General features: G+C 46.5%; 1 protein-coding gene across 2 annotated transcripts in view; it reads right to left on the bottom strand.

Moving 5' to 3' along the window:
- The window catches only part of Susd4 (sushi domain containing 4), a 128,424-nt gene extending 113,017 nt beyond the window's left edge, over positions 1–15,407 (bottom strand). The window contains exons 1-2 of one of the 2 annotated variants that reach the window (XM_029479514.1): positions 15,206–15,407; positions 14,414–14,596 (exon numbers count right to left, since the gene is read on the bottom strand). In XM_029479514.1, coding sequence (XP_029335374.1) covers positions 14,414–14,561 — 148 coding nt within the window. In that variant the 5' untranslated portion in view covers positions 14,562–14,596; positions 15,206–15,407. The remainder of the gene's footprint in view (positions 1–14,413; positions 14,597–15,205) is intronic. The other variant, XM_021171306.2, reaches the window with a different exon arrangement.
- Positions 15,408–27,489: the final 12,082 nt, after the last annotated feature.

The following is a 27,489-nucleotide window of genomic DNA, read 5'->3' as shown; positions in this document are numbered from 1 at the left end:
GCTAGAGTTGTCTGATAGCTGCATTCTACTCAATAGCTAGAGGTGAAAGGAGGCATTGCTCAGCAAATACAAGCACTGAGAGACTCTCTGGTGTGTCCAGCCCGTGCCCCACAGGATGGACTCAGCGGAGGATGACCACGAATGCAGGCCCAGCACAACACCACAGACTTACCATTCTGAGATATGTTTACAGTTTCCCTTTGCAACACAATCTACCTGGTTCTTGAGTCTGGAACTTTGCCAATGACATCACATCGCACTACCAAACTGTCGGACCCGCTTGTGTTAGATCCAAAGGCAAACTCCCAGCTCATCCCAGGATCTGAGCAGATCTCACACCCACAGGCTTCCACAGTGGAAAAATTATGCTGGCTCACAGGAAAGCAGAGCAAGAGACTCACAAAGTGCCTCTCTCTCTCTCTCTCTCTCTCTCTCTCTCTCTCTCTCTCTCTCTCTCTCTCTCTCTCGCCTTCTCAGGATCTGGAATGTCTTGCTTAACTCAAATGTTTAATTTCTCTTTTCCTGGGACTTCGGTCAGCATCCAAAAGGAGCCATTGGGCTTGGGCCAACAGCTATTTCAAAGTTCCTTTCAGCAGTACTAGGACCTTCTCCAACTCTAGACCTGACTATTCTCTGAATGCCGCCAGCAGTGGGGGCCCAGGACAGACAGGCATATCCCATTTTGCAGCAAAACAGCTTCTCCATCTGCCTCACCTCCAGTGTCCACAAAATGGGCTTCCACAGGGTCAGGACTCACAGGGAAGTTTATTATTATTATTATTATTATTATTATTATTATTATTATTCAGAGCATCTCCTGATGGTCTTTCCTAGTTAGGCAGGCAAAAGGAGAAAGCAGCGGCAGATGCGTGGGAAAATGCCTCCTCCCATACATCTCGGTAGTAATCCCTGTTTCACGTTCATCGTTCATCGAAAGCCTTCTCATGCTATCCCCCCCCCCCAGAACCCTCACGCCCCACAACTCTGTGACTTCCTCTCCCACAAGCCTGCCAGGTGCCTAGGGACTCACCACTGGCCTGGGTTCACAGAGAAAGAAACAAAAGCCTGGGAAGGTCATGTGACTTGCTTCAGAGGCAGCAGGATGGTGACAGGGTGTGGTGTGATAAGAGGTTTCACTCTTTGACTGCCCACCTCGGCAGATTAGCAGATACATAGCCTGGTCCCTGGAGAATTTGAGGATAGGGTGCCAAGGGAAGACTGTCATTCACATCATGGGACATACAGAAAAACTTCAGCACCCAGGAGGAAGAGACGGCTGCAAGGATGGGCCACCCTGCCCCCATCACTACACTCAGGCACACAGGCGGAGAAGCATCCCCAGCTGCTCAGACATCGGAGGCCCCTCTGAACCCTTACTCCTCCCACCGAAGACTGGAAACGTTCCACGTGTTCTTCGGGGGAGCTCAAACATCTCCGTGTGAATTCTCCAACCCCTGTATTACTAAGTTGTAACCAAAGCCTGCTAAGAAGCAACTTAAGGGAGGAATGATTAATTTCGACTTGAAGTTTAGGGGATGGAGTCCATCGAGGTGGGAAGCTGTAACTGCCGTGACAGCCCGCACCTCCACAGTGGGGGTGGGGTGAGTGGCTGAGATTTCTTACCTCCTCACATCCCCAGGGAAAACAACAAGAAAGGAAGTGCGGCTTTGCTACAACCCTCAGGCCCCGCCCCCTCCCCCTCCCCCAGAGAATTGCTTCCTCCAGCTAGATTCCACTTCCCAAAGGCTCCACTACCTCGCAGAACACCAAGGTAGAAAGGTAGGAGCCAGGTTCAAACACATGTGTGCTAGCTAGTTTTATATCAACCTGACACAAGCTGGAATCATCAGAAAGGAGGGAGCGTTAATTGAGAAAACACGCCTCCATGAATTCCAGCTGCAGGGGCGCTGTCTTCATCAGTGATAGATGGGGGCGTGCCCGGCCAATTGTGGGCGGCGCCATCCCTAGGCTGGTGCTCCTAGGTTCTGTAAGAAAGCAGGCTGAGCAAGCTAGTAAGCAGCACCCCTTCATGGCCTCCGCTTCAGCTCCTGCCTCCATGCTCCTGCCCTGCCTGAGTTCCTGCCCTCACTGTTTTTGGTGATGAACTGTTCAATGGAACTGTGAGAGAAACAGATCCTTTGCCCATCAAGTTGCTTTTGGTCATGGTGTTTCATCACAGCAATAGTGACCCCAAGCTAAGACAACATGAAACCTGGACGGGATATTTTACATTCAAAACATAACGGATTCCCAAGCATGGCCTTTCTCCCTCCTGGTTGGCATGGGCACCCAGAATTTGGATCACTAAAACATTGTCCTAATAATAACATAAAACGTATCCTAACAATAACATAAAAATAACATAAAAGCTCGCAAACAGGAGGGAGCGTTCAATAACCTGAATCAAGTGTATTTGGTTTTGCTTTTGAATTCTTATTAACATCAACATTGCTGAGCTGTCCTGCTCCTCAGCCTCCAGGCTGGCTTTTCCTCATTGAAGACTCAACCTCTCCTCCCACACTCTGTGCCTGGGAAAGCCCAGCCCCTCCCACAGCCCTCCTGCTGCAGATGACACACACATCTTCATCTCAGGCCCTAAACGCCTCTCCTGCGCATCTAACTGAGCCCTCGACTGTCAGTTGGACAGATGGTGACCAAATGCACGCGCCTGGGCCAATGCAGCCTCCTCCTCCTCACTGGCCAAACAAGGCTGAGAGTAAAGGTTCAACAAGGTCGAGTCACTTCAGTGGGCAGCTCTGGGTGTGTTCCTTCTCGTTCACCTGAGTGGTGATGGCAGGACACACCCTCCTTGATGCCACCCCTCACCAGCAGCCCCTCCAAAGGATTGCTGCCATACTGTCCAGGGCTCTTCCTCTTCTGCCAAGCTCGAATCCTGTGGCTGGCAGCATCCTGTGGCTTGCATCCTGCCGCCTTGGCCTCAGTCCTGCCTCTGCATTTCCCCTCTGCTTAGTTCTCCCTAGTTGAAGCCCTCAGCATGTCCCTCCTGAGTCAATACAGTTGTTTCCTAACTGCCCCCCGGAGAATATAAATTTTCAGAGGGCAGGGCTTTGTTTCCAACTGAATCTGCTGCCTAGTCTTGGATAGATGTGTGATAAATATTTAATGAGCAAAGCTTTCCTCTATATCTCTATTTTCCATGCTGCTAAAAAAAAATAGAAAAAGAAAAAAAAATCAATTTTTAAAACAAAATGAAACACATCATGGCATGCCCCTGAAGACCTATGTTTGGTAGATTCTCGTCCAAGCCCCTAAGTATTGTGGTTAGGTGGGCATGTGGATCCAGCCTACTCCTCTACCTTGCACTTTACCAAGGCTACCCTGAGTTATTTTCCTTGCCTCCTTCAATACATATTCTTTCTCCTGAGCCTGGGTTCATTCACACTGTTCTCCCTCCTCAAAAAAAAAATAATAATAAAATAAAATAAAATAAAAATAAATAAAATCATCTCCCAACACCTTCTCCATCTGGAAAATTATTTTATCGATCAAGACTTGGCTCCAAAGCCTTTGTGTTTTGTGAGTCTCTGCTCCATTCCCCACCCCTCCCCCTCCCAGAATCTCAGAGATAAATTTCCACTAGGAACCTACTGTACCAGATCATGGTAGTTAGTTCCATAGGACCCCTGAGACCAAGAATCAGGAGCTATGCAGTGACTACCACCCGGCTCATCTCCCCTGACCTGTGCTGCGGGACATAGATGTGTTATCTCATATCCCTTTCAGGCAAAGAAGGCTCACCCCGCCACACACACACACACACACACACACACACACACACTCACACACTCACACACAGTTGATATTCACAGCACCTAGGGAAGGACCTCCTATTCATAGGTAATAAAGCCAAGGCAGCAGGTAGGTTACCATCCATCCCTCAGCCAAATGGTAACAGCTGCAACACAAACTGGTTAAGCCCCGTAAGGCAGTCTGTCTCCCCAGTGCTATTCCCCAGAATCCATAATATATTCACCAAGTCAATGGTAAAAGTAAGTAGGTACCTTCCATCTGCTAGGTAGCAGGTATAAATAAGATCGGGGTGGGGGTGGGAGACCTGCTCTCTGCTTCTAATTCAAAGCAAACGGGGAGGTGGGTGGAATTTGGGCAAGACTTTTTAAAGGCCACAAAATAATTCATAACTGAATTCACCTTCAGCAGATAAACTAGAAGTCTCTTAAAGATTGTTTGCCTATTTAGATGTGATTCAATACAATTGAATTGATGGGGGAGCCCCCATTAGCTACTGAGTACATGCTGTTACACTACAATCTAATTTTGCAGGAGCCTTCTACTACCCCCCAAAACCTTGTGTATGTGTGTGTGTGTCTGTGTGTGTGTGTTGTATACGAGTGCACACACCTGTAAGTGTGCCTACAGGGACTAGGCATTGGTTAGGTATCTCCTCTGTATCTCTCTACCACAATGTTAAAGGTTTATTTATTTTACTTTTATGTGTACGAGTGTTTTGCTTACAGATGTGTATGTGAACCACATCCATCAGACCTCCTGGAGCAAGAGTTCTAGACAGTTGTGAGCTATGAGCCCAGGCCCACTGCAAGGACCATAAATGTTCCTAACTGCTGAGCCATCTCTTTGCCCCACCACACACACCTTGCTTTTTGAGACAGGGCCCCTTAGTGAACTTATAACTCACTGAAGGCTACTCTAGTTGGCCAGCAAGGCCCAGGGGTCCTCTTGTCTCTTTCATGAGATTTTAAACCCATCGCATTTCCATGAAACCAGCAGATCCTGTTATCCTCTCATGAGAAAAAACATATCAAAAACAAAAAAACAAAAAACAAAACAAAACAAAAATGAAATCCAGAATCTCCCCAGTCAGTGTAAGAGATTAAAATTCAGGAAACTTCTACATTCTTCACTGAAATTTTGAATTCAACAATTAGCTAAATCAGTACCAATGTTGTGGGAACACCAACGATAAATCTACTCTAAGAATATATTTTATGCCTTTCTTAAGACAACCTTCCCTTTACTGCCTCAACCAACCCAACCACACATCCAATGCAACCAGCCCCAAGAAATGAGATCATTTTGTATTTTGTTACTGTTGGAAGAAAAGGGGGGGGAGGAATATAGAATGTTAGTGTGTGAATGACCGGCTCTTATTCCATATTGGTGATCTAGGAGCTACAAGTCAACCATTTTAAAAATAAGCAAGAGATGTCCAAGCACAAACTTCTTTCCCAAAGAACCTCGCATATACTAATCCTCCTTTGAAAAGCTCAATTAATTGGGACAATAATGAAGTGACCACTGACCAAGGTTACTACTTCTTAGGACCCAAGTCCATTCCTGGAGACTCGAGACATGTTCATATACACAGGCAAGGTCACAAAATGCCTGGCCCGTGAGGGCTGCAGGAGCCTCTCTCATCTCCACACCAGAGTATGTGGAGGCTCATTCATTGCTGTGCTCTCAGATTTTATACCACTTCTAAATAATGTCAAGAATTTGTTTTCATTTGACTTCTCTGATGTTCCCAATTTACCTTGTTTAAGATTAATAAAGCAATTACAATACTCCCAATTAAGAAGCCATTTCAAAATGCACTCTCAATTCTAACTGGTGAGCAACTCACTTAATTATTTCTATTTGTTTTTCTTCTCGAGTGGGTAACGTCTCTCAGAGCAGTTCAGACGTGGTTTTCGTATAGATAAAGGGTAACTGGGCTAAATCCCCCCTCAAACTCAGCCTCAAGTCCATCTACCCAACATGTCTTCCTGGACCAGAGAACAAGCACAGTGATTCTTGGATAGCATCAACCATCATCACATCCTCCTCCTCTAGACTTAACATTTTGGAGCAGAAATGCTCTCCAAGGCTCAAAAGTCCCAGTTGCCACTCTCTCTGTCTCTCTCCTCCTCAGTGTTTGGACCACAGGTGTGAACGTCTGTGCCTTGCCTCCTAATCTGGCTTTATGTGACCATCTGTCGACTCTATGAGCGCAATCTCACTAAAGATGTCTCTTAATAAAGATGTAAAAGATGGGAGAGATGGTCAAAATCGCCTGCTGGTGCATTCAGAAATTACAGGGGGTGATATATACAAAAACTGTCTGCGTTGCTTTTAACTCTCTAAGCACATATTAGCTAAAGGATCATTAACACTGGTCCAGGGTGTACAGAAACTGCAAAGAAGGCGGTCATAACCTTTAGAAGAAGATGGTGACCATGCACATCACTTGCAGGGGTGCCAGGGTCCAGGCATCTCTTGCTCAGAGCAGGTGAGAGTCAAGAAACATCCCTTTTGAACCTTTTGAGTTTCTGGGTCTCTTCCATTATGTACACAGAGTCCCAAGGTTCAGGCATCCTAGCCTCCACCTTATCCTGGATTGTGGCATTTTCTGTGGATTCACCAGTATGTTTATGCCCCTTCCTGATCACAATGCCAGAGTTCCCTTATGTCATGGTAGGAAGGGCCAATTCAAACAACTTGATAACTTCATTATAAAGGGACATTTTTTAGTTACCTATGTGAAATAGGGCTGGGGTGGATGTATTGGAGACTGGAGTCCTCCTCACGTTCTGGCATACTAAAAGAAAGGCTGTAATAAAAATGACGACAAGCAGCCTAATGATACCACCCCTCAGGTTCTTCTTCTATTACATAAGGATAAATAATGGCATGTGCCATGTACGCCCACTGTGAGGGATTGAATGGGGTAGCACCTTTAAGGTATGGGAGTAGGGATTGGCACACTAGACATATTGTTGACAGTTTGGAAATGTTTACCAGGTCACTCAGAAATCTGAGCCATTTAACATTTCATCCCATCCTTTCTCAAGCATCCACAGTTAGTGATAGCTGACCAGTTCCTGTGAGAATGGACCAACAAGGAGCTAAGTCTTCGAGCAGATACACGAGACTATACATCTTACGTATTTGCCTTGGATGTTGAGAGGTGGCTGTGTTTGTAAATTAGCTAAAAAGCCTATTCATTTGGCCCTTTCTTGCCTTCAGTTAGGAAGCAATGGCCCTGGTGACCTATTTAGACATACCCTTACCCTGTGTGGTTACTTCAATTATCAAACACTGAATGAGCTTCCAAAATCAGTCAAGGATAAAGAGAAACAACCCGAAAAAGTCAGTTTTCTCACTGGTATCAATAAATAACACCAACTTTTAAACTGAACTAAAAATCTATATTAAGAAACTTTTCTGCAAGTCGTTTGCATTTACATTCTTGAGAAGGTTTGTTTGTGTGTGCAAATAAAACCTGAATCCCCTCATCTGTGCATTTCCAGGGCCTGCAATGAAGCCAGACCACTGAACGGGGAGATGGGGAAGGCAGCTAAGAGCTTGGAAGCCAGCCAAAAGTCCCCCTTACTGTGAATATATATTCCAACACTCCCACTGGATGCTTAAAGCCATAGACAGTAGCAAATTCCACATACTTTATTTTATCCTATGTATAAATATATTATGCATACACACACACACACACACGTATGATAAAGTTAAATCTGTATGTAGGTATAGTAAGGAACTAACAATACCAAACAATAAAACAGAACTTTTATAATAATACACTGTGAAGCACGTCTTCTGGATATTATCTTACAATATCCTACTGTACACTGGACAAAAGGATACTTTATATTCCGTGCAGGAGGAACTGGGCAGGTTGGTGAAAGGCCTCCTTGTGCTATTCAAAATGGCACTCACTGGTTATTGCTTGTTCCAGACTTTTCCACTTACTATTTTCATGCCACAAGGGGCTGTCTTCTGTAATAGAGATGCACATAACAAACTACTCTAATGATATCTGTGATATGGAAAAAAATGGAGTCAAACTGAAGTTACATGACCTGCCCAAAGCCATGTAAGGGCAGAGGCCGAACTTGAACTCTGTTCATCCTGTAAAGAACTCCGATCCTGTGTTCTCCCTGGAAGGTCTTTTGGAAGCACTGAAGAATGTATCTCAGACACCAAGAATAGAACAGCATAGCTGCTCTTCTTCCTTTCTAATCCATACCTACGAGGTCAAGACCCTTGTCTACATCCACCATTACTCTCGGGGAGAAAAGGAACCCTGCGTCTCCCTGACTTGCCTCTTCTCTTCTGGGTTGTGACATGTGAGATTCACTACTTGTTACTGGGTGTCTTAGTCAGGGTTTCTATTCCTGCACAAACATCATGACCAAGAAGCAGGTTGGGGAGGAAAGGGTTTATTCAGCTTATACTTTCCACATTGCTGTTCATCACCAAAGGATGCAGGACTGGAACTCAAGCAGGTCAGGAAGCAGGAGCTAATGCAGAGGCCATGGAGGGATGTTCCTTACTGGCTTGCTTCCCCTGGCTTGCTCAGCCTGCTATCTTATAGAACCAAGATTAACAGCCCAGAGATGGTCCCACCCACAAGGGGCCTTTCCCCCTTGATCACTAATTGAGAAAATGCCTTACAGTTGGATCTCATGGAGGCATTTCCTCAACTAAAGCTCCTTTTTCTGTGATAACTACAGCTCTGTCAAGTTGACACAAAACTAGCCAGTACAATTGACCCCTTGTCAACTTGACACACAAACACATCACTAGTAAGCCTCAACCCTTAATTTCTTATTCATCCCCAAGATCTAAAAAACTTTAAAAGTCCCACAGTCTTTACATATTAAAAGTCAATCCCTTTAAAATGTCCAATATCTTTTAAAATCCTAAGTCTTTTTACAATTAAAAGTCTCGTAACTTGTGGGCTCCACTAAAATAGTTTCTTCCTTCAAGAGGGAAAATATCAGAGCACAGTCACAATCAAAAGCAAAAATCAATCTCTAACCATCCAATGTCTGGGATCCTACTCACGATCTTCTGGGCTACTCCAAGGGCTTGGGTCACTTCTCCAGCCATGCCCTTTGTAGCACACGAGTCGTCCTCTAGGCTCCAGATGCCTGTACTCCACTGCTGCTGCTCTTGGTGGTCATCTCATGGTACTGGCATCTCCAAAACACTGCATGACCTCTTCAGTCCTGGGCCGTCAATTGCAACTGAGGCTGCACCTTCACCAATGGCCTTCCATGGCCTCTCACAGTGCCGAGCCTCAGCTGCTCTGTATGACCCCTTCATGCCTTCAAAACCACTGCTTGTGGACGTTGTACATCGTGGTGCGCACTAGGCTCCGCACCACGATGTACAACGTCCACAAGCAGATCTTGTTAATCACAGCTGATTCTTCAGCCCCAGCTAACCAGAACCACAGAATCTTCACAATCCAAAATAGCAATGGCCCTGAAAAGAGTCTTTCATTTTCCCTCTGAAATTTCACAAGCCAGGCCTCCATTTTCTGCACTGTTCTCAACATTATCTTCCAAGCTCCTATACAACAACTCACAGAGCTCTTAACATCAAATGGATCTTCTGGCCCAACGTTCCAAAGTCCTTCCACAGTCATCCCCAAAACATGGCCAGGTTGTCACAGGAATACCCCACTCCTGGTACCAATCTGTCTTAGTCAGGGTTTCTATTCCTGCACAAACATGACCAAGAAGCAGGTTGGGGAGGAAAGGGTCTATTCAGCTTATACTTTCCACATTGCTGTTCATCACCAAAGGATGCAGGACTGGAACTCAAACAGGTCAGGAAGCAGGAGCTGATGCAGAGGCCATGGAGGGATGTTCCTTACTGGCTTGCTTCCCCTGGCTTGCTCAGCCTGCTATCTTATAGAACCAAGATTAACAGCCCAGAGATGGTCCCACCCACAAGGGGCCTTTCCCCCTTGATCACTAATTGAGAAAATGCCTTACAGTTGGATCTCATAGAGGCATTTCCTCAACTGAAGCTCCTTTTTCTGTGATAACTCCAGCTGTGTCAAGTTGACACAAAACTAGCCAGTACAGTGGGAATCCTTCTGAAGCCCCAGATCTTTCAGATTTCACCCTGTCAATAATCTGAGTTTGCAGCTGCTGAAGTCACCGCAGGCTCTGCTGAGGAGCCAGGTGCTGATGTTGTGAGAGTTGGAGCTCCTCTGACCAGGTTCAGCCGAAACATGGATTTTACATAAGAGTTTTGCAGGAAAAGCTGCTACTGAGCCACATAGAAATTTTTTTCTCAATAAAACTAGAAGACACTCACTCACATCTACAAGAAAGTTGATTGCTTAGAAAGCATTTGTTCCTATCTGCTGGCCCATAGACATAGCACCAGGACCTAAAGGAGATCTCATGGGCTAAATTCAGAAAGAACTGTAACTCAGGTGGACTGACTCAGAAGCAGGAAGTGGCAGGCACAACCTGCCCGCCATTACATTCCTGCTCTAGACTCTTAGCTGGGTGCTACCACCTGATGGGAGGCATTCAGGATACTCCCAAGACCCTTAAGAAAAGACTCCAAGCTACCTGTCTGTCTGTACATTGGGTCGCTGCAGTCATGTATTCTGCACTCCTCACACTATCCTCTGCTCTCTGGTGAGTTCGATCATGTGACCATCTCCACATCTCTGTACAAGATATCTCTGCCACCCACTCCCACTCTAAGTGTCTCCCTGTCTCTAAAGCCCCTCTTGACTTCTCCTCCAGCCTCCCCAGATCACCTCCAGCCTCGACCTTCATGACTGGCCCACCCACAGTGATTGTTTTCTAGGTGGTGAGGCAGGAACTGGGGTATCTTTTTCTTGCTCTTAGCCAACATTAACTAAGTGTTAATGCTGCACTGGCGCCTAAAACATAAAAATGTATCGGCCAAGATCCTTGCCCTCAGTGGGCTAACCATATATGACAACAAGCTGCAATGGGAACCTGGGGGAGGGGAAAAGTTTACTGATCGGAGAGACCTGAGACGATGACACTTAGCCTACACTTTAAAATTGTTCATTGAGAGAATAAGGTTCTATTCGTTTAAAAGAACAATGTAAGTAAACCACAGGCTTTGGTTTGAGGTGTGGTACAGGTAAGCAGTGCTTACTGAATAAATATAGCAAAGATACTCAAAACTGAGCACTGTCTTAGCTACCAATTCTCTATGACTTTCTGCAATTACCAAGTGTCTGTGGCATTTCCATCCCTGATACCAACTCCCTAAGATTTATAAAATCCTACTTATTTTATAGATAAGGAAGCTGAGATACACACACACTCACACCAAATCCTTCAAAGCCATCAAGTATCAGAGCCCACCCCGAGTTTCCAACAACAGAAGGAGTTCGTCTAGAATCCCTTCCTAAACAGCCGGGTGGATTGCTCTAGTCATTCCTCAAAATCCAGGAGGCTTCTAGGAAAGTAGACCGAGGCTAAAGAAGAAAAGCGACTGAAGACACAGTCCACAAGAATTATGGGCACAGTAGAACCCTGTATCCCCCATAAGCCTGGTAGGAGTCTGTTCAGGATCCTTTTCAGAAGGATCCAAATGAGGACCCTTCTACCCAGCTGACAAAAGACAGCCTAGGGAGAGCCACCCAGAGTCACCACAAGCTAAGCCAGGCTTATAAAAGCTCTCCTAGGGCCCAAAGAGTTGAATTGGATCTCTAGCTTCCCAAGACAAAGCATTTCGGTTTTGATGGAGTTCTTTTCTCTTTCTGCTTTTGTCTGGTCATTTTCTCAATTTCTCCCTTTCTGGTTTAGGCTTTTTTCTGTAATACTTATATTTGGCACATGATTCCCCCTCCCCCCACCCCAGCTCTGACTATTATACCCCACTATTGTGGTGTTCTTTTTCCTCTGAAAGCAATCAAAAATGAAAATCCACATTTCAGAACAGGGTCTATTAAGTATGCACCTTTTGTGGGTTAAAAAAGGAAAGCGCTCTTCCGAGGGCTGATTTCAGCTGTGTTTCACCTACAGATTAGACACCGGGGTGAGACTTCTGCTCCTTAGCAGGCCATTTGCATCTGGTAATTGAGAAGGAGGTCAGGGAGGCTGGAGGTAGAAGCTGACTTATTCTAGGGAATGCGTTAGTCTGAGCCGTTGCTAATCAGACTGTGGTCTTTGTACCAGCAGCAAAGGCTTCACCCAGGAGCTTACTGAATATAGACCTGTGGTGCCGAAGAGATGTCTCCTAAGTACCTGCCAATCTACTAGAGGCCCTGAGTTGGGATCCCAGCACCCATGGTGTGCAGCACATGACTGACGGAATCTCAAGCTTCAGGGAATGCAGTGTTCTCTTCTGGTCTCCTAGGGGACTGGCACAAGCATGGAGGATACTCACACATGCGCATCAATAAAAACAGACACAGAGACCATAGAAATGCAGGCTCTCCGGGACCAACCAAAGCTAATGGAATCAGGATCTATCTTTTAACAAGATCCCAGGGTTTTTGTTTGTTTGGTTGGTTGGTTGGTTTTGTTTTTTTGCATACGCATGAAAAATTTAAGAGCAAAGATATGGGGTAAAAGCAAAGTGCCTTTACTGTCAGCCTGGACACTCCATAGATTTCTAAGAAAGTAAGCCTGTTTGGTCGATGCTTTAGGATGCCCCCCTCCCCCACCACACACACCGTTCTTTCCTGCCCAAACTGTGGATTCATATGGGAATCCTGGAATGATCAGTATTAATCTGCATATCAGTGTCAGCCAAATAATTACTGAAGGTGACATCAGGCTGGTGGCCAGCCATTCTGCAGCAGATAGTCCCTAAAAAGAAAGGGCTCTGACACTGGAGGGTGACAGGGAACCCACACTTCCTGTTTTCAAGGCTCTGGGAAGGGATAGAAAAAGACACCACTGTACAAACTATGGGAACTGCAAAGGTGACTGGTGAATCCAGAGGATCTTGGGAAACTAAAGCTGAGAAAGCCCCAGAAAACAGTAATGGATGAAACCAAGAGCAGAGCGCTTAAATCCAGCGCATGCGCAAACTTCACACATCCTATAACAATGGTGGAGATTCGGGGAGATGGACTCCGATTAGCTCATCTGTCATCTACATGGGAGACCTGTTCCAGGAGTTGGAAAAGCATGTGGACCTGGTTAGAAGGACTGACTGGTAGCCAGAACTGACAAGTCAGCTAAGAGGAAAAGACCCATATCTGCTCAGTGGTCACCTGCATACTGACTCGCAATTCATGAGGTAGAGTTAGTATCCAGAGAGGGGAGAGTCCTGGTGAGCCACATAGACGTGGTCTGGACCCACACTTGACTTTGTCCTCTGTGAAGAATACATCTGCCTCTGAGATGCTTCTAGTAAAAAACTAAAATAGCAGCACAAAAAGTTACTCCTTGGGGGGAAAAAAAAAGCAAAAACACCCACCCACCCACCCTCTCCATCCAAAGAAAAAGTAAGTTTTCTCTGTGACTCTGACTCTGAATGCTGCTATAGACACTTTCACGCCCTTGTCATCGAATGGCTGTCGAGTGTACTGCCTGAATTACCAACTGCTCTGTGCTAAGGCCTACATTATCGTTCTCCTCCCTCAGTTTTGCTAAATGTCTGCTCACTTTATTTGCCCCGTCTTCACCTTCAAAGTCTCTGAGACAGCAATATTTTCCAATGTGGAAATGGTTCATTTACGCCAAGCAATACTTGTGTTTCGTCAAATGACAATCTACTTAGGCATCCTCTGTATTTCGGCTAGGAGAATGCAAGCCTGTCCTTCACAAGTCCACATCAGCAATGTCTCAAGGAGGATCCGGGACAGGCAGGAATGATGGACGGTGGTGTACAAGGAAGAAAGGGAGAGACTTAAGGGGGAGAAATTCAGACCGGAACTCCATCTGTCTTCCTTGACCACAACCAAAAGATAGCCCTCCCGCTTGGAATCAAGCATGTTATAGATTAGCCGCCTTACAGGGACTGGGGCTATCAATTTGATTTCAGAACTTCCCCTTCATAGAAGAGTCCTTGACTTAATCCCCACCGTAAATCAGACCTCGCTAAGCAGTCTTCCAGAAACATACCTGAAGGAAACTCTACAGCCCTTCCCCACCCCCAACAGTCACAGACATGCCTCAGCACACCACCTCCAAGAAAGAGAAAGTTAACTTTCAAATAAACCTGTCCTTCAACTGATCTGACCATGTTTTCAGACCCTTCATATTCTTCAAGACGGTTTATTCTAAAGTAGTTCAAATCCAGAAGCCCAAACCTGACCTGTGTGTGAAGGGCAAAGATCAAGGGTCGAAGGGCCACAAATACACTGCTCCCCCCACCCCCACACACTCCTTTAATCCTCCTTTTCCTCTGGGCCAAAATGGGAAAATGCGACAGGCTTCTTATCCTTCCTTCAGAAAAGCCCAATTGGGCTGCCGGTGGGTGTGCGAACCTACACCGGTTCCACACAATTTTCTGTGAACTCCAGGGGTTTTGCAGAAGGCTGGGACACAGGGACTCTATTTCTCAGGCACCCCTAAAGTCTGCACGTATGCAGGAGGCGCAGTGCTGTCCGGTCAGTACAGTCTCCCCTCCCTGCTGGGCCATCCAAAGCTCCCCCCACCACAGCGGGGTCACTCACCACCCGTGAGCTGTGCTGGGCCAAAGCACAGCGCCAGTTGAAACCACAGGATCACGGCCAAGAGTCTCTGGGGGGACTGAGGCTGCTGTTGCTGCAGCTGCTGCTCTAGAAATCCATCTCCATTGCTCGGGTTCATTCCATGATACATCTTTCATCCACAGAGGGCATCCAGCTTGCGAGAGTCTGCAACCAGGAGCGGAACACGACAATACCCCGGGGTTGCCCGGGCTCTGGGGCCAAGCTCTCCCTCCTCCACCCTGGGGGCCGGGTGCCTGGGCTTTGCGGGCTCCATCCCATCCCATCCCTGTTCGCCCCTGCGCAGCCCCCGCCCCCTTTCCCACAGCGAGATCCTCCCTGCCACCCCCCATGCAGGGTCCAGAGAGTAGCAGCCACCATGGGATACTGCGCGTGCGGGAGGGATGGAGGAGGGGAGAGAGGACAGGGGTTAGTGCACACTGGCTCTGTGCTGGTCCCCGGGATTCAGCGGTTCTGATCATGACAGGAAAGTCTAAAGCCTTCTAGCATCAAGCGGCTGAGAAAACACTTTTCCCCGGGCCTGTACATTTCACTCTGAGGAATCTCACAATGTGCCCCCTGCTGCCCCTGGATACTTCTCTGCTTTTCCAAGGATTGGGAGGCTCCTATTGCCCCAGTCCCTTATGAAATCTGAGCTGTTATTTTTATTTTAAAAATTCCTCCCTTAGGGGAGCTGAGCCAGGAGCCAACTCGCCCAGCCTGGCCTGCGCACGCCTCCCCGGGGCAGGCAAGCCCCTTCCGGGCTCCGGCTCTTACCTGTGGGTCTCATGCATGCAGCTTCCTTCCCTCCTCCGCCTCCTCCCCCCGCCAGTCTAACCCGCATCTGTGCGCGACCTCTGCTGCCGCCGCTGCGCGAGCAAGCGAGCGAGCGAGCGAGCAAGACAGAGGAGCGAGCGAGCGAGCGAGCGAGACGGAAGCCTCGGCGGCTGCCGGGCTGCACCGCCCCCGCCCGTCCCGCCGCGCGCTCCCTCCCCGGGCTCCCCCGAGTGGCCGGGGGCGGGGGTGACGAGGGCCACAGCTGCCGGGCTGCGCGCGCCCGCTACCTGAGCTCGGGAGCGCGCGGCGGCGGCGCGGAGAGGGGGAGGAAGGGACGAGGCCCGGGCGCGCGCGGGAAGGGCAGGGGCGCGCGGGCCTGCACGCGCCTCGGCGGGTCCCAGCCGGCGCCGGTAGCAGGGGTAAGGGGATGGCGTGGGCGGAGGAGGACGCCGTGGCCAATGGGAAGCCGGCGCGCCTGCACCTGTCGGGCACGAGTCGCCAGGCGGCGGCACACACGCACACGCATTCACACACGCGCATTCGCGTATGCACGCACACATACCCAGGCACACGCACGCGCACACACCGCAGGTCTGCACCGCGATCCTTCACCAGTGGCCTCTGGAGCCCTTAGCCCGGTGCGTGCCACCAGAGGCTGTGACCTCGAAGGTGGAGGTGGACAGGATGATCCCACCCAGGACCATCACCGATGACGGGGTTAACTTGAATGGGGCGGTGTAAGCACAACCCTTGCTGCTAAAACCTCAAGTTCTTGGTGACCCCGAGCATCTCCACGGGTGTGAGCTTCCCCTAGAGCCCAGTGGACAGCCCGAGGAGGCTGGGTCTCTGTATCCCGTCCCTTGCACCGTCGGCATTTTCCCTCTTGGCTGCCTTGGAGATAGACGCAAGCATCTCTCGGAGCTTTCTCTTGAGAGGCTCTCCCTCAGGGAGACAAGTGACCGGACAGTGAGATGATGGGTGCCAATGTAGGAAAGCTGGGTATCACCGGAAGGGGAGGCTTATTTCCTTTGGGTAAGAACCCGAAAGGATCAGGGGTCCCCAGGAAAGAATGTTCCCCTGGTCAGCGGTCCCTTCCTGGTGTCTTAAGTTCATCCTGCTGCTAGCTCTGTTCTCCCAACCTTTGCTGTTCCCCAGCAAGCTAGGCCTCCCTCTGAGGTGTGGGCCGGGCTCCGAGGGTACTTGTTCGAGCCTTGGTGATTAAGGGGTGTGCCTTAATGAGGTAGGGCCGGCAGGCAGTATTTTTGAACCACTGGATCCCCATTATTCTGTAGCAATTTGTGGATATGAAAAACCATGTTTCTGATACAGCCACCGAATCATCTCGTCCTTCTATCGACTTTCCCAAAATCTCACATACTGAAGGTAGTTTGGAAATTACAGCTTTTACCGTGCTGGCTTTTACTGCGAGTAATTTTAACAAATTCTTGCAGGAGAAATTAGCTTTTAGTAGATAAATCTAGTTCAATGTTGTTGATTTTTTTTTTCAATTTGTAAAATTGAGATGTCAGCTTTGCACGGAGTAAGTTGAACAGTTTTGGTTATCACAAATGCATTCCTGCTAAAGCGTGTACTCTGAGGCCCAAAGCATTACTTGGGCATTTTTCTGTGTTTCCAAGGTCCTAAGATTGTTCGCTGCAAATTGACTATTTATTCTAGTTTATTCTCAATAAAATATCTACCGTTTTAAAAAAAATAGCTGTCAGATCCACAGGGCATAAAACTATTTGTTGACCATGCAACAAACATATCTGAAATCTGCCGCTTAGCTGCAACAATCAGCTTATACAGAATACCAGGGTCAACAGGACCATCCAAGTTCATCTGTCCCAAGCCTGGGATCTGTGCTTAAGTCTCCTTTCTGACACAGTGCTATCCAGCTGGAGCTACAGCTCAGCAGTAGGCCACTTGCCTAGCTCTTGTGTGAGGCTCAGGGCTCCACCCTTAGCACCACAAAAATTAAATTATTTGTGAACAAGGTCACGTAGCCTCATCCAGTACCTGAGGAAGCCCGTTGTAGTTGCTGGTTACACTCAGAAATGCCTCCTTTCCTCGGGTGGGACTGCTCTGCTTTGGGTTTGTTTGTTTTTTGTTTTTTCTGTTATTGTGCAAAAACACTGACCAAAAACAACTTGGGGAGGGGAAGATTTTTACTTGGCTGACAAGTTACAGTCCACCATTAAGAAAAGCCAAGACAGAAACTGAAGGCGGGAACTGAAGGGGTGGGGGTGGGGAATGGAGGAACGATGCTTACTCACCAGCTTTGCTTCCTCTGGGTTGCTTGGCAGACTCTCATAGCCCAGGAATCACGCATACGCACGCACGCACGCACGCACGCACGCACGCACGCGCTCTCATACAGTGGCCTGGGCCCTCCTGCATTTAATCAGCGTTTAAGGAAAAGCTCCCGCAGACATGGCCACATGGAGACAGTTTTTCAGTTGAGATTTCCTCTTCTAAGTTATGCTCTACGTTAAGTTGACAAAGCTATAACAGAATCAGGAACCCTTCCCAAAACATGGCCTGCCTCTCTTTTCTGGGCTCACGCCGCTAAGTCAATTTCTTCTTTAAGACAAATTTTCAAGGCTGGAGAGATGACTCAGTGGTTAAGATCTCTTGCTGTTCTTCAGAAGACGTGAGTTCAATTCCCAGCCCCCCACATGGTGGCTCACAACCATCTGTAACTCCAGTCCCGGGACATCTGATACCCTTGCCCTCTTCTGATCACCACAGGCACCAGGCATGAATGAGGTGTAATTACAGACATGAAGGCAAAAAGCTTACAAATATAAATTTTAAAAGATGGAAGATGGCATTTCATTCAATTGGAGATAGCATCAGGTTTCTTTGCCTTTGTCTTCTGGGGATTATATGTAGTCACTTCCCTTTATGTGACAGTTTCCAGTCTCCTTGCTAGCTTGTGGTCAAACTAGAGTTAGCTGACCTCCCCATTGTCCACCCGGATCCAGCAGTGAGAGTCTGTTTGAGAAAGGGGGCAGGTATATGGTCACTCTGGGCTCTCTCCTCAGTCCAGAAGAAGACTGGGTGTTCCCATCATTCTGACCCACACAGTGAAGCTTTGGAAGGGTGGCCACAGCACAATGTTGTGTCAGTTTCCTATATTGTGTTTTATTTTTTTCCATGGCTCCCATAAAATACCCTATACTTGGTGTCTTATACAATAGGAATTCAATCTGTCCAGGTTCTGGGGGCCGGGTATCCAAAGTGAGAGTGTTGGTGTGGGTGCAGCTGACAGTCTTCTGTGTGTTCACATGGGCATTCCTCTGTGGTGCCTGGGACAATCCTAATGGCCTCGTTTAGACTAATTGCCTCTTTAAAGGCCTTGTCTCCAAAAATAGTCATATTCTGAGGCACTGGAATCTCAAAAACAAGTCATCTTGGATATAATTGGATATATACTTTCTCCAGAAAGGAAGTCAGGAGAGACAGAATCCAGGAGATAGCAGGACTGACTTCTTACTAAGTGAGGGGGAAACTTACTTCCTCTGCTGTCCTCACAGGAGTTCACTACCAACTGCAGAAAAAGGCAAAGGTTTTCAGACTCACTGTAGACTTCTTGAGGTATTAGGCAGACACAGAAGTAGTCATGAAATGTTGAGGAAACTCATCCTCTAAATGCCACAGCCCCATAGTTTATAAATAATGGAGATTTTTTTCTTGCCTCAAGTCCTGGAGACTAGGTAGTTCAAGATCAAGAATTGCCTCTGGCAAGGGTCTTTTTACTACATTGTAATGTGGCAGAAGATATCTTGTGACCCGAAAGAAATACACAAGGGGTGGGGGACAGACTGACAACACCGAAAAAGACTGGCCTTCTTCCTGTTATCAGAACCGACCCATTCTCAGAGCAGCATCAATTTCTAGGGCTGCAGATGATGGATAAAACAGCTCATTCAGGTGTGCACCATTCCTACCTCCTCTACCCATACAAAGTATACTCACTGGGTTGACCCGGGCGGTATTTCAGTTACCATGCTTGGTACAGAGACCACAAAACCATGCAATATCCAACAAGTTTATAGTCTGTGGGAGGTTAAGAAATGAGTCAACAATTAAAGTAGTAAAAGCTAAGATTGGCGAGTCCAAAGGAGAGGGCACTCTGAGACAGAATCCTGGAGGTGACCTCAATATATTATGTGAGGACAGGCATCTGTGTGTCTGTGTAGATTTGAGGAGAATCAAAGGGTTCAACAAGTTTCCTGGGCAGATGGAACAGCCTAGGCAGCAACCAGGTGGGAAAGGTTAGGAAGAGACCAAAGATGGAGTTTTCGATGCAAGCAGGGAAATGTCAAAGTGGCACAATGTCCGAGACACACCTAGAGCCGTGCCAAGAGGATCATGGAAAAACATGCAGGGAAGCTTAGCTTTGGTCTAAAGATAAAGAGACAAAACTAGGAAGGAGTGAGCACTTCAGAGAGCTCTCCACTCCCCCATTAGCTCACAGACCCATGGGAGGGTGCTCAAGGTCACTGATACTTTGCAGAATGCCAATTAAGGAGGTCCCGATGCACTTCTGTGGACCATAGATACATTGTGAACAAGGCAAATGCTGTGGACCATATATACATTTGCAAACAAGGCAAATGTTTGATGCAATGCAGGGAAAACAAATGTCCACCTTCTACTTCTAAGAATGCAATCTGTTATGGATTAACCATGCCTTTTGTTTTCTGTAATCTGGCTCATTTTGTAAGATTCAAAGAGGGTGAAATATGCCACAGTATCACTTTGTAGATGAGATGGAGAATTCTTTGTTACTTAATTGCTTCTTCCAGGTAGGACCACATGAGTGATTGTGCCTGGGATAGAGTAGCATGCTTGGGGAATGAAGCATCCATCAAGTACTTGAAGAAGGAGGAGGAGAAGAAGAAGAAAAAGGAGAAGGAGGAGGATGAGGATGGAGAAGAAGAAGAAGAAGAAGAAGAAGAAGAAGAAGAAGAAGAAGAAGAAGAAGAAGAAGAAGAAGAAGAAGAAGAAGAGAAAAGGAGGAGGAAGACAAGGAGGATGTCTAGAGGGAGGAAGGAAGGAAGGAAGGAAGGAAGGAAGGAAGGAAGGAAGGAAGGAAGGAAGGAAGGAAGGAAGGGAGGGAGGAAGGAAGGAAGGAAAAATGACTACCAGCTTTTCACCAGAGGCTCAAATCTGGACAACACATTAACAGTGCATAATAATACACACACACACACACACACACACACACTTTTTTTTAACATCAGCCCATGGGAAAGGAGAGTAAGGTATATGAGGGCCAGACCTGAAAGCCCACATCCATTCTGCCCACATTCCATTAGCCAGGATGATGTCACAGTGGCCATTTAGTCACATGATCTTGCTGATGATATGCAAAGGAAACTGGGAAATGTAGTCTAGGGCAATTGCTCTGCATGCAGAAAAGGACAACCAGCAGACTTAAGTAGATCTACACTCACAGGAGGCCCCCATTCACATACATATACACACATACACACTGACATGGAAAGCCCCTTGAGGGCTATCATGTTCTCTTGCCTTTGATTCTTTTCTTAGCAACCAATTCTGCATCCTGTGTGGTTCTGAATGGACAGGCATCTCACTAAAACAAGCCTTGGGTAATTTCAGTGTGCAAAGATGGCTGCCACTTCAGGGCCTGGCGTAAATATCTGATGCTTAGGACATCATTTCAGTCAGTTACATTTAGTCACCGCCGTGGGCGTGAGGAGGAGACCAGCAACAGAAGTAATGCCTGGACCTTCAGCTTTTTATTGAATTTGGAACTGGGTAAATATTTTTCATAACATTACACTTTGGCTTCTATGTAGCAATGTTTTGTCCTTGGAGAAAATCAAACAGGTGCTGCTAATGAGCTGTTTTAACATGGTCACCACCTCTGGTCAAATTTTCCACTTCAGTTGACTACCAGGTAAAGGTGAGCCAGTGCTTTCAGATGTACTCCTAGTGGTGGCTAATTACATTAAAATGTTGTTTTCTTGACCTTTTCCTTTTGTGTGTGTGTGTGTGTGTGTGTGTGTGTGTGTGTTTTAATCTCCCCGATTTTTCTCCCTTGGTTTCTTAGATTCCTCCCTTTAAAGCCACTGTCAGCATAGCAAGAGCATTTTCTTTAAGATGTGGAGGGAAAGTGTGAGAAGGACCAAAACCTCCACTCTGGAACTTTTAAACACTTAACCTGGCATTTAGTAATGCCTAGAAGATGCTCAGCTGCACATAAATCCACCTAAGAGATGCTTAGCCCCAATCAAGCCCACAGAAACACAGGGGCATCAACCCAGCCTTCCAGCATCTCACAGTTAAAAACCCGGGCCACTTTTTTTTTTTTAATGTATGGAATTTTTTGTTTGTTTGTTTAACCCCAGCATATTTCAATGAATAGGCAGCCATTAAGTGGTATATCCTATATCTCAGGCCCTGTTCTACATGTGAAAAGTACAGAATTGGTCAAATAAAAAAAAATCCTTATTCATCTAGAGTTTGCCTTCAAGTGGCAGGAGATGGGCAATGTAGTTTATCCCCAGTCACCACCCCTTCAACCCAGACGTGATTTCTCTTAGTTAGTGGTGAAGCTTCCTGCGAGCTTATTTTCTTTCTTTTGACAATGCTACAATGTACTAGAAGACATAGGCAAGATGACAAAGAGCAAGGATGCCCTTTTGGTCTTTGTATTCACCGTGGGGGCCTTGGACAGTGCTGATAAAGGCTTGTGTGACCTCACGGGATGAATGGATGTCTTCACAGAGGCACAATCAAGTCTTGAGGAAGCTGAAGGTTTTCATTTCCAGTCTCAAAAGGTAACAAAGCATCTAGAAGCCCAAGGGAACTGGTGTGGTGATGTTCTTTAGCTCTGGCTTCTCCCTCATCATGTGTGACAGGGATGGAAGGGCACAGAAGTGAGCCTTCCTTACCATTGTACTCCATACTGGAACGAAATCTCACCCTGGACTTTATATTGTGAATCTTCACTCTCCAGGGAGAAATTTAATTCTATGAGGATCACACAGTATAAGACACAGAACATGTCAAGGCGTACTTAGGAAATTATGGAGAGATTATTGTACCAGGAAAGAGTGTGTGTATAGGGCCACGGGGGTGGGGGCTGTTTGGATCATTGTCTTAGTCAAGGTTTCTATTCCTGCTCAAACATCATGACCCAGAAGCAAGTTGGGGAGGAAAGGGTTTATTCAGCTTACAATTCCACACTGCTGTTCATCACCAAAGGAAGTCAGGACGAACTCAAGTCAGGAAGCAGGAGCTGATGCAGAGGCCATGGAGGGATGCTACTTACTGGCTTGCTTCCCCTGGCTCGATCCGTTTGCTTTTTTATAGAACCCAGGATTACCAACCCAGGCCCACAATGGGCCCTCCTACTCGTGATCCCTAATTGAGAAAACACCTTACAGCTGGATCTCATGGAGGCATTTCCTCAAGGGAGGCTCCTTTCTCTGTGACAACTCCAGCTTGTGTCAAGTTGATTCACAAAAGCAGCCAGTACAGTGACCAAGAGGGATTTGAACATTATTCAAAAGACAATAGGGGGCCATGTCAAAAAAATCAAGGTGAATGAAGACTGGCAGAACGCCTCCAGATTTCAACTCTGAAATATCAGTCTTGACCCAAAATAGCCATAAACAAACTTGAGAGAAACATGGCTACCTTTAATATAACCTGTGGTAAGAAATTTGTACTTCACTTTGCAAACTGTTACACAATGCACCTATAGAGAAGTGAAAATCTAACAAATCAACATCCCCCTCTGCCACAGGGGAGATACGTATTCCGTATTCTAGTCTAATATACTTCAGATCAAAAACGCAAGTCAAAACTCACTAAGCCAGTTTTGCTGGTCACTCAAGCATCTGGAGTGGAAATTAGAAAAGGTAGCGTGTGCGCATCAGATAACAGTGAAGATGCCGGTTGTAAGGGTGACAGCCACATACTCACAGTGAGCACTGATGCTAGCCAGAGTCCTACTTAGCAAGTGTAATTCTCAGCCGTCTTGTTCAGAGCCACCTTCTTCCCTGCAGCATTAGTGTCAAACTTTTAGATGACAACAATTGGTCAACTTAAAGAGTTCGGATTTCTGGCCCAGGTTTTGCATAGCCAGGAGACGGTAAAGCTTTAATTTACGTTGGTGTATTTAAAGTAATAGTTCTCAGGGCTCACATTCTTGAGTTCTACTGACCAGATGGGGGCCACTATCCATAGATGACCACTCGGGTTGTAATTATTTAAAACTAAAAGCCCATTTCCTCAGTCCTGCTAGCTGCATTTTGTACACTATAGCCACAGGTGGTTAGTGGCCTCCTTACAGGACAGCTGGGGACACAGAGCATTTTCCTTCCTGCAGAAGACTCTGCTGGGCAGAAGTGCTCTGGAGTAAGAGCACCAAGTGTCCTGGAGAACAGAGTCACCGCAGCATCTGTGTCCTGTGACAGGAAGCCCGATGGCAGAGAGTTATCAACATGGAGGCTACAGAGTAGGACCATAGCTTGGGGAGGAGTCAGCAGCAGAATCAGAGTAGCAGCTTTGGCAGGAGATGGGACCGTTGCCACCTTGGACCATAAAGGAAGAAGATGGAGGCCCGGAAGTGTACCACTGCTTGGATAAGTGTCTCTCAAGGTGTGTGTGCTGAAGGCTTGGTCACCATCTTGTGACACTATGGGGAGCTGGTAGAACCTTTAGGAATGGAGCCTAGTGAGAGGAAGGTAAGTCCCCCAGGCCATGATGGTGAGGGTTATCCTGGGATGTGGACCCTCTGCTGGGAGGTAAGCAGCCTCCTTCACCTCAGCTGTGCTCCCTTGGTTCGCCTCGGCTCTCCCCACTTGGTTCGCCAAGGCTGTGGCCCCTTGGAGTTGTACTCCCTCACCAGAAGCCCCAGAACAATGGGCTAACTGTGAGACCTCCAAATGATGGACCCAAACTTTTCCTCCTTTTGACTTATTATCTCAGTCTCTTTCTTACAGAAACAGAGAGCAAACCGGGAAGGGTTCACTTGAGAGAAAAGTGACTTCCACTTTTCACAAATGCAATAGGTCGGAGTCAAAAAAGGAATGACTACCGAGTGGTTTTCAGGGCTTGAGTCAGAGGGGAGAAACGGAAACTCACCATGGCAGTTGTACAGACACAACGGAAGCGTGATGCTCACCAGGAAAGGCTTAGCAGTGATGAGACTCACTCACTCCACTCAAATGTTTATCAAGGGCCTCCAGTGTGCCTGGCCCTGGAGATGGTTGTGGTAGAGACAATGGGGAGTGAGATCGGGAGTTCCTAGAAGCTCTAGTTGTGGGTCTGCTGTGGTCGCAGATCACAAAAAGAGAAGTTCTGGTTCCCTAAAGTAGCCATGAGACTGCACAGTGGGGTCTTTACTTGGCAAGAAAGGGCAGGAAGGGGCACCACTCCTCATGGAGTAGAAGGTAGGTAGTGGCTTTCTCCAGCTGTGGCTGTGGCTCCTGTGGACAGAAGTGACTCCTGAGTGCACAGAGGCCACCCACAATTACTGGAGTTCTCTGTCCCTGCACACAGGCAGCCTTGAGTAGAAAGAGCACTGTGCCCTGCCTTCTGTAAACCAACCATAATTGAGTAAGCCTGCTCAGGGCACAGGCTGGGATTTCAGTGGGCTGAGGGGTCCCTGCCCTACTGACAATGGCAGCCAAGGATTGACAACGGCCCATATACTGTAATATACACACAGTCCTCAACCCAGCAAACCACCATCACTGAAGGTCCCTCTCTCGGACCTTCCGAGAAAACGGAGGCATTTAAAGGTTAAAAGCATAGCTCAACTTTAGCAAGACAAGAAAAATATAGAGCTATGAAAGATTTACTCTGTTTAAAATTTTCAATCAAAATCATCTTTGAAGAAAATTTATCCAATAGAGTCATCGTATTGGGTGAACTTTGTCCTCTGTGTAACAACCTAAGCCACACATGGTACTTTAAAGCAAATGACTATCACATAGAAATTTGGGTTTCCATGTCTCTGATGAGTAACTTGACTGCAGCATTTTGTGCCCCCTCCACCCCCATTCTCTCACTCCCGGAGAATACAGCTCACCCTTGGCTCTGAACATTCTTTAGAGTTCTCTCTTTCTCCGTGAGAATTGATTAGCATCTCTCAAGCTTATAATTTGATTCAGGTTACAAGTGTGAAAAGTATTAAAATCTAGGGCTGCAGCAAAACCACAAATGTTTAAAATCTTCTCAGCTCTGGTCCACACATTTGTCTGCCTAGAAGAGAGTTGCCTTAGCCTGTAAGATCTGGCGATGGAAGGCTGCATACGGAGGTGCTAAGTTAAGTGTGACATCCCAGATTCCAGTTCTGGATCCTCTGTCCAGTATGTGCTTCATGAACGCCAGAATTCTCTCTTGGTACCTCTAGAAACAGCAGGCCCCACTCGGCTTTGCCATGGTCAAGTTTATACATAAAACACTCACAGGCGTGTTCTGGCACATGCTCAGAGCGTGTCAGCCATCATTGTTACACACATAACCTCTCATCCACTTGGAATATTTGCACTGTGATTGTTTCCATGGCAACTTAACTTGCCAATTTCCAGGTTCTTAACCCACTGTTTTTTTTTAAGGGGGGGAGGGGAGAAGTTGTTTACAGGCTAGAATACTCATTCTTAGCACTCTATTAGCATAAATGCATTCTAACTTGGTTCTTATTTATCTCATTGGTTGGCTGTATATTTGATTTGTTTGTTTGTTTTTTCCTTCTGTTTCCCTTGTTTTTGGTAAGTCCACTGTACATTGCAGGCACAGATAGAGCGTGGCCCAAGTCTGTGGTTTTAGAAATTGTTAATTGGGGTCATGTGTTGGTGTTTTTCTACATAGTAAGGAAACTGTGGAGATGGGGCATAAAAGACCCTAAATCCCATGATATTAAAGTGTACCATAAAGCTGAATTTTGGAAATTATAATTTGTTGTACCATCCAGGGATTAACAACAAACAAAACAAAACAAAAACCCTTTTGACCTAAATAGTATCCTCTGTGACTGCAGGGGCTGGAGAGATGGCTCTATCAGGAAAGCACTTGCCTTGGAGGTGTGAGGGGTGGTGTTATTCCAGGAATGGAAAGAGGAGAGCTGGAGACAGGTGGATCCTTGAAAGTTCGGTCATCGGCTAGCCTGGCCTAGCTGGACAAATTTCAAGCCAGGGAGAGACCCTGCCTCATATGAAAGAAGGATGATACCTGAGGACTGATAATCTTGTTCTTTGACTTCCATATGTGGTGTGTGTGTGTGTGTGTGTGTGTGATATTTCTAATCAATAAATTTATATAAGATAAAGATTACCTGTGTGCTGAGAGCCTTCATTTACAGCCTGAGCACCGGGAAGATTTCATTACTTAGAGCAACAGAAACAGATCAGGATGGAGAGAGGTTGATCAATGGGTGCAAAGCAACAGTCATGTGACCAAGGAGCGCCAGAGCTATGCACAGGAGGTGACCATAGATAACAGTTGTGTACAATACATGTCAGAAAGGGAGACAAAGGGATTTCACAAGTTCCACAATAGAGGAGTGAAAAATGTTTCAGGAGACAGCTTTGTTTATTCTGGTCTAAATATCCCACAATGCAGGAATATATCAAAATATTACACAGCATCCCATGAATTTGTAATTTTTATATGCCAGTTAAAATAAACTTAAATAATCTCTTTCACACAAAATAATCATACCATAATGAATATTACATCTCCATATATGTACATTTAGATCTCCTAGAATTCCTATCAAAACAAGTATAAGAAGCATAAAATTAATTTTTATAATATACTGCATTTAGTCTGATGGGCTTAAAATATGATTTAAATTGTAGCCAATGTAAAATAAGAAGCATTGGTAGATTTTGCTATTCTTCCTGTTTTATTTTTAGAATCTAATGTGTACCTTGTTTATTATATTTGATTATACTTCATTTCACAAGATTTATTTCTGTTTAGGTGTATATACCAAGTGTGTGCCAGTGGAGGCCTGAAGGGGGTGTCAATATCTGTGAGCTGCCCGCCATACGTGCTAAGAACAAAACTTGGGTCCTCTGCAAGAGCAACAGTGCTCTTAACTGCTGAGCCATCTCTCCAGCCCCCAGTGTGTATTTTATATTTAAACACATGTCAGTTTGAACAATCCATGTTCAAGTGCCCGTACCACATGTGACTTTCTGATCTTTCCCCTTTGACTCATTCAAGCATTAAGAGCTATGCAGAGAGAGAGAGAGAGAGAGAGAGAGAGAGAGAGAGAGAGAGAGAGA

The sequence above is a fragment of the Mus caroli genome, chromosome 1 (assembly GCF_900094665.2).
Source record: "Mus caroli chromosome 1, CAROLI_EIJ_v1.1, whole genome shotgun sequence".
Classification (NCBI taxonomy): Eukaryota; Metazoa; Chordata; class Mammalia; order Rodentia; family Muridae; genus Mus; species Mus caroli.
Note: the sequence above shows the minus strand (reverse complement) of the source record. Positions and strands in the feature narration are given on the sequence as shown.